The 20,870-nt window shown below is 45.9% G+C and overlaps 1 protein-coding gene across 3 annotated transcripts in view; it reads right to left on the reverse strand.

Moving 5' to 3' along the window:
• The window catches only part of LOC308609514 (dystrophin-related protein 2), a gene marked incomplete at both ends in the record, with an annotated part of 28,004 nt that overhangs the window by 1,214 nt on the left and 5,920 nt on the right, over positions 1-20,870 (reverse strand). For 2 of the 3 annotated variants that reach the window (XM_081223153.1, XM_081223155.1), the window contains 18 exons: positions 501-738; positions 2,533-2,676; positions 3,570-3,635; positions 3,900-3,965; positions 4,287-4,423; positions 5,678-5,789; positions 7,950-8,116; positions 8,462-8,619; positions 10,515-10,600; positions 10,823-11,024; positions 12,174-12,248; positions 13,740-13,801; positions 14,117-14,177; positions 15,818-15,896; positions 16,343-16,489; positions 16,857-17,125; positions 19,119-19,239; positions 20,648-20,804. In XM_081223153.1, coding sequence (XP_081079279.1) covers positions 501-738; positions 2,533-2,676; positions 3,570-3,635; positions 3,900-3,965; positions 4,287-4,423; positions 5,678-5,789; positions 7,950-8,116; positions 8,462-8,619; positions 10,515-10,600; positions 10,823-11,024; positions 12,174-12,248; positions 13,740-13,801; positions 14,117-14,177; positions 15,818-15,896; positions 16,343-16,489; positions 16,857-17,125; positions 19,119-19,239; positions 20,648-20,804 — 2,347 coding nt within the window. Of the gene's footprint in view, positions 1-500; positions 739-2,532; positions 2,677-3,569; positions 3,636-3,899; positions 3,966-4,286; positions 4,424-5,677; positions 5,790-7,949; positions 8,117-8,461; positions 8,620-10,514; positions 10,620-10,822; positions 11,025-12,173; positions 12,249-13,739; positions 13,802-14,116; positions 14,178-15,817; positions 15,897-16,342; positions 16,490-16,856; positions 17,126-19,118; positions 19,240-20,647; positions 20,805-20,870 lie in introns of all 3 variants that reach the window. The other variant, XM_081223154.1, reaches the window with a different exon arrangement.

The following is a 20,870-nucleotide window of genomic DNA, read 5'->3' on the forward strand; positions in this document are numbered from 1 at the left end:
ACTAATCGGCAGCACTACACTCAAACTCAGGGTTGTCTAACTCCAGAACCACACTACATCCTATACACTACCTCTCAAAGAGGAAAGGGACAAAAAGTAACAAGTGATCCCTTCACAATAAAAATCTTCCTGTTGCCAAGCATGTCCAAACTTGCTTCTTTCCAGCAAACATCAAAGTAGCAAAGTCAACGTCTTGGATGATTCTTTGAACTTTGTTCTTCCAATACCAGATTCAAATGGGTTGTGGGGAAGTGAGCCCTCAAAAGCCCTCCCTGAGCCCTAGGCCCCACGGTGGCTTGGATGGAGTGGAAGCTAGGTACAAGAGAATTGGCCAAGCGATGTGATATAGCAGCCCATTCCTCCCCCCAACTTTCCTGATTGCCAGCCCAGTTCTCTTCAGAAAGTCTTCCAACAGCCACCTCCCAGGAGCAAGAAGCACCTCTCCCTGGCCCGCCTGTGCTCGGAGGCTGCTCTGATTCTTCCCCTGGCCCCAGACTCACTTGCAGGAGCAGCTCCCTTAAGCGCTGCAGCTGGGACTCGAGTTGCTTGTTGTGGTCTTCAAGAATCTGCATGCGTGTCTCCAGGCGGCTCTTGTGCTGCCGAAGGATCCGGGCCTCAGCCAGCAGCTCCTCATTGCGGTGGTCCTGTGCCACCTCGGCAGAGCCCTCAGCCAGGGTGGGTGCCTCAGCAGCCTCCTCATGCTGCCACTTCAGGCGCCTCAGCTCCCCCTGGAGAATCCTGCCAAGGATGGAGAAGCCAAGGCCAATGACCTTCACAGGGTATTGACTGTCCAGGGCTCAGTGTCCCCTCATACCTAGGTGTGAGCAATCCCTCTGCTCTCCCATCCCCACCCCCACCCCAGCCCCCAAGCTGTGCTTTTTTTTTTTTTTTTGGTCGCAGCATATGGGATCCTAGTTCCCTGACCAGGGATCGAACCCGTGCCCTCTGCAGTGCTGCAGTGGAAGTGTGGAGTCCCAACCACTGGACGGCCAGGGAAGTCCATCCCAGCCATGCTCTTGCTTGAATGGCCATATCCACTTCCTCTCCAACACATATGTCATTTACTTTGCCATCCTTAGGCCACAGAGCAGAGAGAGCTGACATTTCATATAACAAATGTCTCAGGGCTTTGATGTGCTGCTTCGGGGATTAATTCTGACCTTAAAATCGGGCAGAAACACAGTCTGCAAATAAATGAGGCATTAGGGCCACTGACTCACCCACTCCTTTTTTAGACTTTTAGATTCCAGGGGAAGATAAAACATAAACAAAGGATCACCCATCTTTCCTCTTCTCTCTACTACCCTCCTCTCTGACCCACTTTAAACACCCATGTTGAGTCATCAAGGAAACAGATTCCAAAGAGTTGGTCTCCTTTGGAGGACATTACTTTTTTTTTCTTTTTTGCAACAGAATCACTCTCTCCCTAGTGTTTCCCAGGGCCTCCCCACCACTGCTCTAGTGCAGTGCTTCTCAAACTATCCATAGCAAAAAAAAACAGGGGGATTTTTCAATCCATCATGGATCAGTAAATGGTCTGAATGTGCATAGCTAGTACACAGCTCACACCACACGTGACTTGCTGCCCAAATGCAACAACACTCAACCTGGCCTATACCCAATTCAATGAAGACAAGTCACTAATTATGTGTGTGGATATTGTGGCAATGTCAAATTGCTATGAAAATTTCTAAAAGTTTACTCTTTATTTATGTATTTATCTTGTCTTGAACCAGTAACAAATACTTTGCAGATAGGCCCTGTTCTAAGGACTTGCTAATCCAAATACAGTCTGTAGGCCTGAGGCATGGGCATCCTTTAGGAGCTGGTTAGAAGTGCAGGAACTACGGCCCCACCCCAGACCTTCAAATCAGAATCTGCATTTCACCAAGCTTCCCAAGTGACTTGTATGCACACTAATGTTTGAGAATTACTTTTCTGGGGGTTGTTACTGATTCTACTACACACCCCCAAAGTGTCTTGGATGCTCCTCAGACTCCTGCTGCCCTCCATGCTTTACAGAGATCAGTGCCATCCCCATAATCTTCTTCACCTTCCCTCTTCCAGTGCTCAAATGCTCTATGCAGCATCCTCCTCCTCTTATTACTTTCACTAAGTGATAAGGACCTGTTTCCATTTCCAACAACTGAAAGTTCCTTGAGGGCAGAGGCATCGTCTCTTCTGTATTCTCTGTGTTTGCATTCTCTCTGCCTGTATCTATTGGGTACTTGGAGATATTTGGGTTGAGTTAAAAGGATTCAAATAATTATTAGGATAGCTAGCTTTTACTGAACACTTCCAATCAGATAGACACTGGCTAACACATTATATGCCTGATCATTTGATCTTCACAAGTGACCTTAAGAGGTAGGTACTCTTATCATCATCCCCATTTTACAGATGAGGAAATGGAAGATCAAAGAATATAAGTAACTTGTTCAAGGCCACATAGCTAGGATGTGGAAATTCAGGACTTGAATTACGCTGTCTGACTCTAGAACCCACACAGATCTGTGCCATTGCCACACCTACCGGTTCTCATCCTCTAAGTGGGCCAGGATCTTTTCGAGCTCCCCTTTGCTTTCAGTGGCCATGCTGCACGGAGCCTGCTGTCCAAAGGCTGGCTCCCGGTCTGTAATGGGGCTGGAGTGCCGCAGCAAGTACTGGTCCTCGTCTCTGTGTGGGGGTGGGGAGAGGAAAGAGGGGCCCAGGCACTGAAGTGAGAAACAGCTCAGTGTGTGAGTTCTCAGCTCCCACCTCAAGCCCCAGGAGAGCCACATGCTGGAGGATTCCCTCTCTAAGATACATAGAGAGGGAAAAGGCCATGTATTCAGGTTTAAGAGGGATAAAAGTGTTCAGAGGTGGCAGGGGTCATTATTGGGGGTAGTAGGAGAGAGTGTTTTCAGGATGCCGAGGCTCCTGGGTTCTACTTATAGTGACCTGGGAAACCATGAGTAAATTACTTCCCTTTCTGTGATGTTCCCCCACCCCACCCCGTTTCGCTTTCCCATCCCCAGGGGAATTGTGGCCTGCCTGAGTCCCAGTCCCAGGGCTGGATTTATCCGTGTAGCCAACAGTTCCTAGGTCCTCTGAGGAGGCCGGGGACCTCCCTAGAGATGAAGGGGCCCTTCTCTGGGCTATAGCACCAAGGAATCTCTCTGGCCACACTTCAGTCAAGTCCCTGGTATCACCCCAGGGTTGATGTGGCACTAGATGGGGCATTGGCATTTTGAGCATAAGATAATGGCTCATTTCTGCAACTTTAGTTGAGGACATATTCTTCTTCCCTCAGAGTTAGGAATAAAAGGATGGGATCTTGCAACAGAAAGGGACCTTGGCAGATGGCAGGGAGGTAGTTCATCCTTCATTACCCTGCTCGGTTGATAGAGGGCAGACTGCTTCTCTCATTCAATGCTGTGCCCAGAAAGCAGACTTCCTTCCTTAGGGTGTCAGGGACGCTATCCACACACAACCCACCTCCCACTGAGGATACACCCTCCCCAAGTGGTGGTAGAAAGAGATCCCAAAGGAGAGCTATTCCTGGCAAATATGCATCTGTGAAAACTCACATGCTGTCGTCTGGGGACAAGCTGTCATTAAAGAAGGGGCAATTTTGACTTTCCATCTCAGCAAGCCTAGGAAGAAAGAGCAGGAGCAGAAGGGAAAACAGTATGTGAAGACTGCCTTCATCTCAAGGACTGTAATCCCACAGGAGGATCATCAGGTTTGGGGGGCTGTCCCACTTCCCCCTCCCCCGCCCCAAACGTTAGGCCTCACTGGCTGCTGCAAAGCCCACTGTGCATGTCCCCCTGGCCCTGACTTCATTCTCTTTGCCCCACCTGAAAACCCCTTTCCCCCTTGGACTCCTTACAATTCCCCTCCCCCAGATCTGGTGGTACCTGCTGGCAAAATGCTCAATGCGGGAGTGTGTGTCAGCGTGTGGCAACATCGGGGAAGAAGCTGGCCTAGGAGAAAGCAGCAAAGACTCAGAAGACCAAAGACTGGGTAGCTGGGCAGCCTGTCTCCTCACCACCATCCTTCCACACCCCGCAACACCACCACCGAATTAGGGAGCTCCCAAGAGCTGATGGAAACAAGATACAGAGACTGGATTCTAGTCTGTTTCTCAGGTCAGATTCCTGGTCAGGCCCCAGCTGAACTGCCCTGTCAGTAGTTGGCTTTGCCCTGGAAGACGGCCCTAGGCCATGTGGGACTCAACCCCTTCACAGCACGTCCCTAGGCTCAGTGAGGATGCCTGCAGCCCCTGCTCAGCTACCGGTACTCACGTCTCACTGTAGTCGGCCTCCAGCACTGATTGCACAGGCAGATAACCTCGCTGAGGGTGTTTGCTGAAATAATGCTTTGAGCGGAATTTGTTCTTTAAGGTAGTGGCAAAGTCCCTCATGTTCTCACTGGATGTGGTCTGGGAGGAGACAAGATAGAGGGGCTCACCCTAATGGGCTATTCTAGGGAGGTGTGGCCACTCCCCTGGAGCACGGACCATGACTGGTAGTCCACTCTTGTTCATATTTGCCACACCTCGCTCCTAGAAAAAGATCTAGAAGGATACATGCCAAACTGTGAACACTGCTTGCCTCAGGGAAGTTAGACTTGAGGGGTGGGGACCGCACTGAGGAGAAAAGGGGGCTCTGTTTTATACTTTAAACGCCTCTACATAATTTGAATCTTTTACAATGACCGTATATTTGTTAACTTGTAGATATCTTTTACAGAAATTCTAGGGATGTAGAAGATGAGCAGGAGCTAGACACTTATCAGTCTACCATCTCTAGCCAGTTTCCCATGTATGACGTTAATAATGTTTATTTCAAAATGATAATAAAAGAAAAATAAAGGTCAAGGTCACTGCTCCGATTGGGTCACACATGCTTCTGTGTCAACAGAATTTGGAGAAGAGATGACAGCTCAGGGAGATGGATTATGGAGATGGGGAGGTAAGGTGGGAGAGAGCAGTGGGGGGAGCTGGGGACATGCTTGGGACTTTGGGAGTATGTGTGGGGAGAGAGGAATAAAGGAGTTTAAGGCGCAGCGTCAGCTCAGGAAGCTAAGCCTGGAGGTCTGAGTCCTGAACATAGCAGAGGAGAAATTCTGTGGCTGGAGTTCAGGGATGCTGGGCTCAGGAAGCTAGGAAGGGCACAGTTTCCAACGAAAGCCCAGTTGATTTGGGGGACCCAGGTAAAGAGCGTACCCCCTTTTCACACAGGAGACTGAGTAATGAAGGTGAGCACAAACATTGCTATTGACTAGAAGGGATGGAAGCAATGACAAGGTAGCAGGTGAAGACCAGGGGACAGAAACAATCCAGGAAGCTAAGCAGGAAAAACTAAATTGAGCGATCGAAGGCTAGTCACCTGTAACTGCCTTGCTGTCTCTACTTTTTCCTGAGACTTCTCTCTGCAGGAGAATAGTGAGTGCCTTTTAGATGGCCAAGAATGTCCTGGGCTGCTGCAGCCAGCTACTGCCCCGGTGAGGGTGAGGGAGAAGCTCTGCTAGAAGGACAGCCCTGGATCCCCCAAATTGGTCAATCACCAGGCCTGTTTGGAGGATGCTCCCCCACGGAGAGCAGAATACAGTGAGCTAATGCTGGACAAAATGGATCAAGCACCCAGAAGCTGAGAGTTGCCTGCCCCTCCCGCCCGCCCCAGAGGTTCCATACCGGGGTGTAATACTCCATGATGGGATAATGAAGCTTGTTGCCCTTGCTGGCCCTGCCTGTCAGGAAGCAGGTCTGGCAGATGTCCACGTTAAATTGTTTCAGACTCCGATACCTTGGGGAAAGGACAGGTGGTAGGAAAGAGGATGCAATATACTATAATGACTTCCCCCTCCCCCAAACATCCAAATATACACATACATTAAAAGGGGGTGACGCATGGAACAGTAACCTCCTATACGTGGAGCACTTAACCTCCTATGCATAGCAGTGATAGAGTCCTCACTAGATGACTAGTCTTACTCCAGAGACCACAGATCTCCATGAAATCACATGCTCAGAATCCCAGGAAGTTCGGGAAGTAGCCCTGTCTTACCATCTTTTTTAAAAGGAAGGGTGGGATAAACAACAAGGTCCTACTGTATAGCAGAGAGAACTATATTCAATATCCTATGATAAACCATAATGGAAAATAATATTAAAAATGTATATATATATATATATATATATATGTATACCTGAATCAATTTTCTGTACAGCAGAAATGAACACAACATTGTAAATCAACTATACTTCAATGAAAAAAATAAAAGGGAGGGTGGGACGGGGTAAAGAGCTCATTATATCAAATAACCTTCTCAACCAAGGTGGCCTGAAAGGGTCCAGTTTCACAGGTATGACCACCTTCCTTGGAGAAGGCACACTTTCAATATGAAGACAACTGATTCTATCAGCCGTGGGCAAGTGGGCTAAAAATTATTCCCCAAAGTTATTTATAATAATAACTCTATTATAACTGAATATAGACTAGCCCTTCAGATCCAATTCCAAAGCCTGATTGGACTGGCCAGACCTAATAGCATAGTATGGTGAAATGTCTAGACTTAGAGCAGTCAGAGGATCCGACATCGTATCCTGGAGCTACACTAGCCAGCAGTGTGAACTCCACCTCTGTGCCTCATTTGCTTGTGACAAAGTGAGAGAGCGGCATGGACATACATACACTACCAAATGTAAAGTAGATAGCTAGTGGGAAGCAGCCGCATAGCACAGGGAGATCAGCTCGGTGCTTTGTGACCACCTAGAGGGGTGGGATAGAGAGGATGGGAGGGAGGGAGACGCAAGAGGGAAGGGATATGGGAACAGATGTATATGTATAACTGATTCACTTTGTCAAAAAGCAGAAACTAACACACCATTGTAAAGCAATTATACCCCAATAAAGTTGCAAAAAAAAAAAAAAGCAGGGTGGTTGTAAAGAGAGTATGTGCTAGTGCTTTAAAGTGGTAAAAACAAGCATTTTATGATGAAAGCCAAATTCAGGATAGCGGCTACCTTTGTGGGGACAGGAGGGAAATGTACTCAAGGAAACTTCAAATATATTGTTTTATATAGTATATAAAATATGTATATAATATATAAATTTGTAGATATATAAATGTATTATATAATATATATAAATATATTGTAAAATATTGTTTGTTTCTTCAGCTTGGTGGTGGGTGCCCACCGTGGGGCACTGGGGCCTGCTCATACAAGCTCACGAGAGCTGGTTGTTAAAATTTCAGGAATTTTCCAAGCCAGTTGTTAAATATAGCCATTATTTAAAAATTAAATTGTATAAACTCACAATTAAGCAAATGGTATTAAAAACAAAGGTAATAAATACTCAAACTCATCACTTCCTATTTCACTATTATCTATGCTCTCGAGGTTGTCTACATTTGTTATACCTGGTGGTGGAAATACTATAAATGGTGTGCAACTGTGCATCTCTTCCTGACCTCCTATGGGTAGCCTGACACTGGCCACAGTGGGAGTATTTACATCATGGAAATTAGCCAATGCTATATCACGTTTCTCTTTTGCTTTCTAGAGAGTAGCACATTCGCCAGCACACCTTTTGGTGCGTAGGTGTTCTCATATGTCAGGATGTTGGGGGCTTCTGGGTTCTACTTAATGCTCCCTGGGAAACAATGAACAAATTACTTCCCTCTCTGTGCTGTTCTCCCACCCCACCCCCTTTTGCTTCTCTATACATTTTTCTAGGTCTGAATACTTCATAACACAACTAACAGAAAAAAATTTCATCATTTTTGAGTTTTTTAAAAATTAAACATTCTGCAGTAGAAAGGATTATAACAGTATATAACAACATACAATAGATTAGTTGTAATTATATAATTATGGAATGCCCTGTTTTGCAATATATGATTTATATGTAACATGGCCTATTTATTATTAGTATCACTCCAGCAGGTATTGCTTTCCCTACCTGAAGCCTTTGATGGGGCACTGCCTACAGATAGAGCACTTGGTCTGATGCTTCACTTGTTCAGCAATGGTGACCCGATGCAGAACAGCCAGCCACACCATGGACTGGGGCTCCAAGTTGACCCATTCCAGGAACTGTGCAGCTTCAATGACTGGCTTCCCAGTGCTCTAGAGAAACAAGAAGCCCAGTAGTGATGTTGGAGGCCCAGTGTCTTGTGCCTAGAATGGCAGCCCTCAGGGGAGGAGGAGAAACAGCAAGACCTGGTTGGACTCTGGGTTAGACTGTTCTCCAGAGGTGTCCACCTTCTACCCTGTCCTAGTTGACCTGGTGCCCTCTCCTCAGGACTCTGACCCTAAAAGCCCAGAGAACCCTCTGCCCTGTTGCTCCAGCCCAACAAACTCCCTCGCATCTGAGTACTTCAGATCAAAAGCCCAGCTCTCAGTCCTCCCTCCCTTCTTCCCACCCCCTGTCCCATCATTCCTCCTTCCCTCCCTCCCCAGTTCCATACTCACAAAACGGAAGCAACTACGGACGCTGGGCTCCACGTTGCTGCCCCCAAAGGCCGCCACTTCCCCCAGCTGACGGGGCACCTGAATGGCCTCATGAAGCAGGACACCAAGGTGGCGCTGGTCACACTGGCTGCCTGAGTTGGCCACTTGGCTGAAGAGGTCTGCTGGCCCCACCGTAAGTCATGGCCAAGCCCGATACAGGGATGGCCAGAGAATGGTGTGAGGAGAAAGAACAGAAAAAGAAGACAGGGAAAGAGCACATTGACTTAACTAATGACTTTTGAAACTGGAATACCTAAAGGTCCATCCCTGACCTTCTAGAAGTCCAGGAGTTCTAAAAGCAGCATTCCTCTGGGTTCAGAGAGAAAAAAGTGAGTCAGACACAAAGACAGAGAGCATCAGAAAGACAATGGGAGAGAGGGGTGAAGACAGAGAGCAAGCTGTGTGTGAGAGCGGTGCCAGACACAGATATGACACTGCTGGGAAAACACAGTCTCAAGAAGCAAGATGAAGGGGTGTGGGGTTCAAGGGTGCCTGAATATGAGTTGCAGTCAGTCTGCCCTCTCCCCTCCTGTTCATGTAGGAATCTCTCAGTTATCCACACAGATGAAAAGAAACACTGGCATGGATAATCCAAAAAAAGGGGATAATTCAACACACTTGATCATCTAAGAATTCACTCTAAATCACTGTGGAACAAACTATGGTACTTATATATTTGAGCATGGTCTATATCTGCCCTTGTGGGAACTCCCCCGTACCACCCCAACTTTAGAAAACCTCCTCCAGAGGTTCTTGTCTGTCCGTTTCATACGTCACCTAAGGCCCAGAAAAGGAACAGAACCAAAAGACAGAGGGCCTGGGGTTTATTTCTGGATCCATTACTGACTAGCTTGTAAAACCTTGGGTAAGTCATGAACCTCTCTATGCTGCAGTTTCCTTACTTATAAACAGAGACTAAATCATCACTGTCCATCCCGTCTCAAAGGAACATTGGGAGGAATAAATTATATCATAGCTATGAACATACTTTGAAAAGTCTTTTTCCCTGTAAATCTTTCCTAGACGCTGTCCTCACTCTGCTGTGCTCTGATATAGTACATATCCTTTGCCATTCAGATTATTCTAATTAGCACTCTAAAAAATGCTTTCTGTGTACTTCTGTATCCTCTTCTGGACTGTAAACCACTTGAGGCAGGGACCATGTCTAACTGGACCTTGTACTCACCACATGTAGCACAGTGGTCAACGCACATTAAACACTTGACACTAATGATGCTGTTGCAGAAAAATGCAAAATGCTGTACAAATGATGGAGGATGGAGGGGAAAGCAAAGGTACTGTACACCAGAGAGGTTCAAACCTACAGAATTACATGTTGTCCACCTCCCAGATAATGGGGATTATTGCACACCACCCACGTGATCACATGGGAAGTCTCCAACAGAATGTGTGACCTAGTTTTTTTTTTATTAATGTATAGCTTTTTATTTTATTTCAGATGGCTGTGTTGATGATGCAGGTTCTCAGGAAACCCCCAAAACCATAAATGCCTTTCAAAGCTTTTGACAGTCAGGGTAAATTGAACAATTCTCAGTGATGTATTATATAGTAAAAACCATTCCATTTATAAAAACCAGCACACACCTGCCTCGTAAACAATAAAACTGTCCTCTTCCACATTAGTGTGATGTGGTTTGAGCTTCAGATTGGGAGAGGGCTAAGCCTGATAGGCCAAAGGGAAATGGAACTAGAAAGTCCAGGTCCTGGGTATCCCAGGTTCCCAACTCAGATCCCCATCAAGTAATTACACCACATCAGAAGAAACCAATGCCCTTGGAGTAACAGTGGGAATAATAACAGGCCTTAGACCCATCTTGGCCTTTGGCTGTTGTGGATTCTTTGCAATAACTTGGACCAGGAAGCATTACAAGGTAGCCTGAGTAGCCCTCTGCTGAGTCATAAGACTGATCTTCTGGTTATCTTAGACTTTTCTTCCTCCCACCACACCTCTCCCTCCACACAACTCTACTCCAAACTTTGGAGTTGTACTCACACTGCAGTTTTTCCTTCACTTCTGTGCCACACAGGCATGCAATGCCAGTCTTAAAGGACAATGCCCGCATCTTTCCACTGCGACCACTAGGTTTAAAAGAAGAGACTGAGAATATGAATATCTGTAAAGGGTTAACATCTTGGCAGTCATGTCCCTCACAGGGTTGATCCCAGCAGGGCTCTGTGCCAGCCATGCCCCAAGCTGAGCTGAGTCCAAGTGCACCAGGGGAGCAATTCCTTCCCACCATGCCCACTCCAGATGTCCCACTGAATTTCACCATGGAGGCTGTCAGGGCTGCAAGTCCTTACCTATCAAAAACATTGAGGAGCCAGTTGAGGCTCATGTCCACACAGAGTGGCACATTGACCAGGATGCCTCTTTCCTCCTCCAGCCGTTCATATAAGGCAGTCAGGCAGTGAATGACCTCCACCACATCCATTACATGTTCACTGGCCTGCAGATCATGCTCATTGAAGATCTCCAGGGCTGTGGTTAAAGTTACCAGGTCCACTGGGAAGGAAAGGAGAGAAGGAGAAACTATAGCCAAAAGTAGAACACCAGGGACTAGACAGGAAGATACGGCCACCAGCATCACCAAATCTGACTCAATCTCCAGACTAACCATCTGTAAGTATGAAACAAGCTTGCCCTTTACCAAGACCCTCAACCCAAGTAAGGAGAAGGCAGCAGAAGGCCCCCTAAATTAACCCCAAATGTTTCTATACCCAAATGTTTCTTGACATCAGTTTCAAGAAGATGGTGGGATTTGGGTAAACTCCCAGGGGTTGAATACCACTTTTTTTTAACTTTCTTTGTCTTTACACGCATTTCAACTGCAAATAAGTTGGTCTGTGAACCTCGTTCTGAAAACCTAGTCACTGGTTATGAAGGCTCAGGTATGCCTGGGTAAATGTGACATAACTCAGGAGGATTTTTTTTTTTTTTTTTGCAGTACGCAGGCCTCTCACTGTTGTGGCCTCTCCCGCCGTGGAGCACAGGCTCCGGACGCACAGGCCCAGCGGCCACGGCTCACAGGCCCAGCCACTCCACGGCATGCAGGATCCTCCCAGACTGGGGCACAAACCTGTGTCCCCTGCATCGGCAGGCGGACTCTCAACCACTGCGCCACCAGAGAAGCCCAGGAGGATTTTTTTAACTACCTCCAATGCTGGAATCAGCCTAGCCAGATAACCTGGTCCAGGAAGACTGAATGGACAGTGTCTCAGAGAAAAGACAGAAGGCACATTATATATGCAGCCATGTTGTCCCCTAACCACTGGCATTCGCTTCAACAGTTCTGCTGCTACATCCAATAACCCCAAGATGGTGAAAGAACACAAGCCTCCAGTGGCTCCAAACCATTTGCTGGGATACTTCTTGCCATAAAACACTTGCTTGATTATCCGTTTTGGGCAGGGAAGAAGGGACAAGGAAGAGGATAGCTGTGGGTTAATTTGGAAATAAGTCTGGGGGTTGGGGAAAATAGAAGGGCCTTGGAAAAATCAGGTGCCCACAGCCAGCATATCTCAGCCTTTGGAGAGTCCCCACAAAGCCAATCTACAGCACTGGGCAGGTGGGATGAAAGTGGGAAACAGTCAACAGATGAGGAAGGGTAGGTGTGGGGTGAAGGCTATAAGGGAAGTGTAATGGGAGACTTACGACGCAGTGCCTTCTGGACTCTGCGTAGCTTCATGGCAGTGCGGTAAGCTGAGAACTTAATGTTGTTCAGATCAGCTGCAGAGAATGGAAGGAGACCCACTCATATCAGGGAAATGCAAATTAAAACCACAACAAGATACCATGTTACACCTGCCAGATTGGCAAAAGTAAAAGTCTGACAATAGCAAGCGTCAGCAAAGATGTGGATGAATGAGAATTGCTGGTGGAAGTGTAAACTGATACAATCACACTGGAAAACAACTTGGTATTACCTAGTAAAATTGAACATTCATATATTCTATGACCCAGCCAGCTATATATCCTAGAGCAGTGATTTTCTCATGTTTTGCTTGTTTGTTTGACCAAGCAGCACAGTTCTTGTTAGCTCCAAACTAGAAACGACCAAAATGTCCATCAGTAGTAGAATGGCTGAGGAAACTGTGGTATATCCAATGGAACACTCCATGGCAGTGAAAATGAATGAACTATAGTCACATGCATCAACATGGGTAAAATTTACCACATAATAGTGAGTCTCTCTTGGCAGTCAAAGATAAGGTGCATGAGAGTCATATTTGTAGCCTGGATAGTATCTTTCAAAGAAGATCTAGTACACATCTATAAGCATGATTACCTAATGTGATGATAAAATCGTTCAGGGAGAATATAGAGCTTCCAGTTGAGGGAGGTGCAGAGGGGAAAGGAAAGAAGGCTACTGGAAAAAGCACAAGGACTCACTTCCACCCTCACCTGCTTGTTGAATAGGATTCCCTTCTATTTTTTTAAATTTATTTTTTATTGAGGTAACATTGGTTTATAACATTTTGTAACTTTCATGTGAACGACATTTTATTTCTACTGCTGTATACCCTACAAAGTGCTCACCACCAAAATTTAATTTCCATCTGTCACCATACAGTTGAACCCCTTTACCCATTTCAACTTCCCCCTACCCTTTCCTCTCTGGTAACCACTACTCTGTTCTCGGTATTTATGTGTTTGTTTTCCTTTGGTGCATTTATTTTGATTGTCTCTTTTTATATTCCACATATAAATGGAATCATATGGTATTTGTCTTTCTACTCATGTCACTCAGCATAATATCCTCAGGGTCCATCCGTATTGTCACATGTGGCAAGATTTCATCTTTCTTATGGCTGAGTGTGTGTGTGTGTGTGTGTGTGTGTGTGTGTGTGTGATCCAGCTATCCCACTTCTGGGTATTTATTCAAAGAATATAAAAACACTAATTCAAAAGGATATATGCACTCCTATGTTCATCACAGCACTATTTACAATAGCCAAGACATGAAAACAACCTAAGTGCCTATAGACAGATGAATGAATAAATAGGATATGGTATATATATATATATATATATATATATATATATATATATATATATATATATATACACACACACACACACACACACACACACACACATACACACACACACACCATGGAATTGTGTATTCCACACAATGGAATACTACTCCCTTATATTCTTATAGGACAAAGGCAACTGTATAGACCTCCACACTATACAGGAAACTTGAATTCTTACCTAGGGTTTGGTATAACTCAGTCATCTTGGGATGGTCCCAGCATGTGGTCTGAGCCTGGTGGCTACAAACAGAAGAATCAATAGTGCCAGGGTCTATACCACCCCCCAACCCCTCAAACACACATGCACACACCCCTCAGCGATAGGTTGGATGCAAGGAGGAGCAGGATCTGAGGGTGAACCCTGAGGATCCCAAAGCACAAGGGTTCACCTTTACCAGGTAGAATCTTAAGCTCTTGAGATGAGTAGGAGGAAAAACTGGAGTGGATGGAGGAATCCCAACAGGTAAGGGGTGAGAGGGATAGATAGAAAAAAAGACAGGAAAAGGAGGGGGTGGGCAGGTGACTGACCCATTTCCGATTCAGATGATCACTCACTTGATATAGTAGGGAACTTTATTGGGTGAAATTGCTCTTTCCCAGGGAACCTGAACAGAGGCTGGTGAGAGAGAAGAGAAAGAGAAAGAAGCTGACCACTAATGCTCTTCAGGCCCCTGGTTACTCCCCTGCTCTATCCTCTCAAAGAAATAGTTAAGCCCAAAAGGGGATGCCTGACTCTCATTGCCAGCTCTTAACAGCCCCTGAGCATGGGGTAAACACTTTTAAGGAACACACTTCTCTCCCTGACGTTTGGGTGAGGGAAGGAGAAGAGGTTGTCACTGGTACCCTCATGTGCCAGAGACATGACAAGGGCATGAACAGGTGGCCTTGGCCACCCTATCTTCTCCCTGAGCTGTCTGCCATTTTATCCATTCAGCAGAAGGCAGCTAGTGTGCTGCTGTGTATATGAAGTGGACCCTACTTTCCTCATGGGGCTCAAAGCCCTTCCCCCAGAAGGTCAAGCTTCTCAGTCCTGTGGGACAATGGGGAATGGGACTGCTCACTCCTCTCTGGTGAGGAACTCTCGAAAAGGTGTCTCTCTCTGCTCTGTGTCTTTAACATACGGATGCTCCAGGAGAGGCTCAGTCACCTGGCCAACTTCCTCATTGCAGTTTCCCTGGGTACAAGAGCCCTCTGCAGGTGTATCTGCATGCCAGTGATTATAATTCAATAGTTCTAATTACCATTAACATTGGTTAAGTTCCTACTATGTGCCAGATACTCTGCTGAATGCTCTGTGTGCATATCTAATTTTCATATCTGTACATTCCCACTATCTCCACGGCTGCCACCCTGATCTGGGTCACCATCATCCCTCATCTAGATGGTTGCAGTATGCAATATGCATCCTGAAAGGTCTCCTTCCTCCCACTCTTGCCCCCCAACACTCTGTTAAAACATAAGCCGGATCATGTCATCCCTCTGCTCAATCCCTCCAGGCCCTCCATGCTCTGGCCTCCTGCTCCCATTCTGACCTCTTGCTCTCTCCCCTCGTCACTCAGTTCTACACTGGCCTCCTTGCTGTTCCTCAGGTATGCCCCTGCCTTAAGGTCCTGGAAGTTGTTGTTCCCTCTGCTCTTCCCTAAGATATCCACATGGCTCATTCCTTCACCTCCTTGAGGTTTCCACTCAGTTGCCTCCCTCATTAAGTCCAGCACTCCTTAATTCACGTCTTCCCTGCTTTCCTTTTTTCTCCATAGCACTTGTCACCGATTGACTTTATATATATTTTACTTATTTGTTTATGGTCTGGCTTCCTCCTGTAGAATGTAAGCTCTCCACGTCCAAGGATTGTTGTCTATTTTGTTCACTGATGTAGTCCCAGTACCTAGAACAGTACCTGGCCCACAGTAGGCCACCAAGAAATATTGCTGGAACAATAAAGTCATTTAATTCCCATAACTCTACCAGCTATGTAATATTTTCCCTCTTTTTACATATGGGAAAATTGAGGTTCAAAAAGGTTAAGGTATTTTTTTCAAGCTTGCACAGATATAAAGTCGAGCAGCTGTGACTCAGATCCAGGTCTCTCTGGCTCAAGAGCCTGTCCTTTTAACCACTACACTACACTGTTTTATCCTACTGCTTCTTAGATGCCAAGGTACACTGCGCTCCCACCAGGCCCCCAAGGGACAAGAGTAGACCCTCTTGGAAGGTGGCTGAGTTTCTACCAAGTGAAGCTCAGTTTGTCTCACATACAGGAGAGGAAGTACTGTGACCCAGGCCCAAAGTCCCGGTGGGCATCCTGGAGCTGCTTAAGTCTCTCACCAACTGACACCTATGGAAAGAAGGTGCAAGAAGTCAGTGGACTCATTCCAGGTATCCAGGGTAGGATTTCCACGTGCCTCTGACAATCTTTGTGAATTCCCTCAGAGGCTGCCTCTTCTCCAGCTCCAGATCCTCCCACCATTCACCCAAATCCTAGCCTTCCCATGGCACTCCCAGGGGTCAGAGAAGAGCATCCCTAATTCCAGGCCACAGTCACCCTTCATCTGCCCCTGTCTACCCTGAGGGGCAGACAGGCCCCTCTCAGACCATTTTAATCACTTCCTGCAGTTTAGAGGTTGAGAAGCCTGTTTCCTGGCCCCAAATTCTCCACAACTCTTTTCCCACATAGATTCCAATTCAATGCCCCTTCACTTCCTTCGGGCCTGGGTAAGTGGCCCCCCAAGCCTAGTTATACCAAGCCTTTTCCTCATGCCTCATTCCAGGCTTCTCTTTTACCTGTAGCTGTTTCCACCGGATGTTGATCTGCTCCAGGGCCCGGGAGTTCTCCATTGACAAGTGCACATCAGAAATGGCAAGTTGATGGGCCAGATCATTCACCAACTTCACTCCATCTTTCATGGGGAAGAATTCTTCTTTGAATAGCTATAGAGCCAAAACCCAAGTGCCACAGTAGGTAGAAAATAGGAAAGAGGAACCATTAGTCATTTTAATAGCGCAACCTCAGTGCTTGCCTATTAGGGCAACCAGACTAAGGTGTGTGCGTGGTGGGGGGGCATTGTCCTTATCCTCTTCCTTTTCTACTTTCAGAAGACACCAGGGGAAAGAGAAGCCAGTAGAAGGGCAGAGGAGACTTCAGCTAAACCAGCCCCCAGATCTAGCACAGAAACTGGGACAGACTCTATTGAAGTCCAGGGCAACAATGGAGCCTCAGCAGCAGGAACACTGTCAGGGTCTGTGAGGAACATCTGGTCCCGGGGTGGACTGTAGCCACGGGAGGGGGCCTGCATACCTTAAGAGCCTGGATGTGCTCAGGAAGTGAATCAATGAAGAGATCCCCAATGGGCTCCCAAGTGGCTCGGACTCCCTCGGCCTGAGTCAGAGTTGCGCTTAATTCCTCCATTGCCCCTTGGATCTCCAACAGCTGCTCCAGAGTGCGTTCAATGTGGCGGTGCTGGTCCACGCAGCGGGCTGTCAGCTTCTCCCATAGTTCACTGGCCACTGTTGCCTGCTTCCACACAAAGCGGCTAAGATTCTGGATCCGCTGTCTGGGAGAGGTATCTGCATGGGCAGGCACGAAGTCAGGTCAGGCCAGCCAGGCAAGGATAGCCATGGAAAGACAGAGACAGATAGCCCTTTGTAAAATGCGTGTGTGTGTGCATGTACGTGTGTATATATATTCATACACACACAAATACATTTTTTTTCATAGTTGAGCTCCTTTGGAAGATTCAGCTTTTTAAAAAATTAAAATTTTTATTTTGAGTTCGCTGTAGATTCACATGCAATTATAAGAAATAATACAGAGGGACTTCCTTGGTGGCACAGTGGTTAAGAATCCGCCTGCCAAAGCAGGGAACATGGGTTTGATCCCTGGTGCAGGAAGATCCCACATGCCGTGGAGCAACTAAGCCCATGCACCAACCACAACTACTGAGCCTGCACTCTAGAGCCCACGGGACACAACTACTGAAACCCAAGTGCCTAGAGCCTGCGCACCGCAATGAAGAGTAGCCCCCACTCGCTGCAGCTAGAGAAAGCCTGCACGCAGCAACAAAGACCCAAGGCAACCAAAAATAAATTTAAATAAATAAATAAATAAAGCTTTCCTGTGGTCTCACATCACTTCCAGCTCCTGCCTAAATTCTTAAAAAAAAAAAAGAAAGAAAGAAATAATACAGAGATCTCATGTACCCTTTAGCAAGTTTCCCCAAATAGTAACTACTTGCAGAACTATAGTATAATATCACAACCAGGATACTGACATTGACATAATCCACCAATTTTGTTGAGTTCCCCAATTTTACTTGTACTCATTTCTCCCTCTCTCTCTCTCTCTCTCTCTCTCTCTCTCTCTGTGTGTGTGTGTGTGTGTGTGTGTGTTTTGTTATACACGATTTTATCACATGTGTAGGTTCATGGACTCACCACCACAGTCAAGAGACCATACAGGTGTTTTCCACTTATTATATCATGAGGATTTCCTCATATTCTTAAGAAATGGGCAAGGTAAAGAGTGAGCAAAATATTTAAGACGTGTAGTGAGGCAAGTCATTGAGTCCTATTCACGTGACCTTGGAATGCGATTTTGCATTAGTGTCTGCTGCCCACTTCCTTCCAAAAAAGGGAGGTATTTTATGAAGACCCAACAAAGGAGAGGTTAGTATAATTTGCCCAGCCTTTCCACCTAGGCTCCTAAATTGTAAGTTTCCTCTTCCTCCCTCAGACCTCCCCTCAGACGTAGATTCAGAGCCCCCAAACTCCAGACTAATTGGAATTGTCCTGCTCTCTTGAGCTCGTTCTATCTGAGGCCCATTGGACAGTAAATTGAGTACTAGTCAGTACTCAGTAGGAGGGGCTCAAGGTAAACTGAGAGGGTCAACAGCACTGACAAAGGGCTGCAGTAACAAAGGGTCCTTTCAGGCTATACATAACCAGTCTCAGAAGGTTGAAGCCTCTTTCTAGAGAAGAGGGCGTGCTGGGCCACCACTCAGACCTGAGCACCACGGATCCCACCCTGCTGCCTTATTTAAACCTAGACCTAAAGTGACCCGCTCTATTGATGAAAGGGGGCCAGAACTCACCAGGGTCAGAATTAAAGAGTCATGATCAGTTCTCTTTTCAAATGCAATCACCAAAACTTTTAGATTTTTTTTAAAGGTTCTTATTTTCTGGTTGATTATAGCAGTGCCACATGCCTCTCTATGTTGTAATAAAGCAGTATGCTTTTAAAGGACATACTACTACTTTTACTTACTGAGTTACTTTAATGCATTTGAGTCTTTTTTTTTCTTTTTCATGCCTTATTAAATGGCCACACATGATGCTCCAGAGAGCTACATACAGCTTTAGGCCACACGCTCATCTCCCCTGCTCCGGGCTCTGTTCTCTTTGCTTTTTCTTATAGTGTGAATCTGGCTTCTTCCCAACTTTGGACTCCCAGGAGAAAATTATCCTCCTAGGTAACAGTTGAGAAAATGAGTTTGGGGAGGGCAGGAAGGTGTTTAATGGTTCACAGCTCAAGAAGAAGATGAAAGGGGGGAAGATCACCCACCTTTGCTCTCAGAGTGAGGCTCCTCTAACTCATCAAATGGGTGCTGGGACAGGAAGGCCTGAGCTGACTCCAACACAGAGTAGATATAGGGGCCCCGAGACTTGACATCTTCCATAAAGGCCTGTGAAGTTAGCAACGTGGTCAGTGGGGAAGGAAAGTCTTTCAATTGCTTTGAAATCCATCCTGCAATCGACAATCTTTCTTCTCCTCAGTGCAGCTTGATCCTTTGGCGTTATCCTGTATCTTTGGGCTACTCAGACTGAAGATGAGCAGTCTTCTCCTTAGGCAGAAGAATAACTCTGACACTGGAAGGTCTATTTACCCTGAAATGGGTCTGTCTATGACACAAGGTAGAGTGAAATGTGGGGACTCGGTGCTGGGAATCTTGGCTCTCTGGAAGACTCAGAAAGTCCTCTGTGAGGGGCTTAGACAAATCAAAGCCAGGATGGGCAAGATTTATGTTAAAATTTTAATAAGTTTTTTTGTTGAAATATACACTAATAAGAGTATACAAACCAAAAGTGTACAGCTCAATGAATTTCCATAAAGTGATTCAATCTCTGTAACCAGTACTGAGATAAAGGAACAGAACTCCACCAGCATCCTGGAAGGCTCCCTCATGACCCCTTCTGGTCACTCTCTCATTCCCCCCTCCCGCAAGGTAACCACTATCCTGACGTGTAACACCACCGATTAATTTTGCCCATTTTTGAACTTTATATAAATGGAATCATACAGTGTGTGCTCTTGTTTGTATTGGGCTCTTTTTTCACTCAGCATATTGTCTTTAAGATGCATCCACGCTGTGGCCCACATTTATAGTCTATTTTCTTGTTGTATGGTATTCCGTTCTGTAGTCATCTTTTAAATTGAGATATAAATGATCTATAACATTGCAGACGTTGAAGGTGCACAATACACTGATTTCAAACATTTATGTAATATGATTGCCATTAGCTAACACCTCTGTCACATCACATGATTATCATTCCTTCTGGTGCGTTCTGGATTCATTTTAAGAAGCATGTTGCTATTTTCTGATTATAGAGGTAATATATGTCACAGAAATCTTAGAAATCTCGGAAAAGTATGAAGAAGAAAATTAAAAAGAACCCTGATTTCATCACTTGGATTTAACCATTGTGAAGGTTTTGAAACAGTTTCTTCTTCTGTGTGTATACATGTGTATACATACATACATATCTATTTTTATACAGTTAAGATCCACCTGTATATAGTTTTGGATCCTGTGGTTTTTCACTCAATATTATATTATGTTCATTTTCCCATGTCCCCATTACAAATCAGGGCAGAATTTTAAGGGAGGTCAATATTTGATGGGAAGAATAGAGGGGAAAGATTTGACTTATTCTCTGGAGTACTATCCACAGACCAGTAGGACTGTACACAGCTTCCTGTGACTTTAAGCATCTAAGCAGAAACTGGGCATCCATCAGTCAGGGTGTTGCAGAAGAGATCCCTTCCCGATGGAGAGGCTACACACCACGGCCTCTGTAACTCTAACCTACCGCGTGCGTCTCCTTCTCCTGTTGCACCAGGACCACATCCCCTTGTAGGGGCAGCTGAGCTGACAATTCCTCATCCTTTTGGCTGAGCCAGTCAATAATCTCTTGGAGAGGGAGCTGAAGCTTTCCACTGTGATCTGAGAAGGCCTCTAGGCGGGCGCTGCACACAATGGTAAGACCAGTGATTTTCAATCCTCTTGTTAAGTTGCAAAACATTCTTCCCCAA

The sequence above is a fragment of the Mesoplodon bidens genome (genome assembly GCF_964165515.1).
Source record: "Mesoplodon bidens genome assembly, chromosome: X".
Taxonomy (NCBI): Eukaryota; Metazoa; Chordata; class Mammalia; order Artiodactyla; family Ziphiidae; genus Mesoplodon; species Mesoplodon bidens.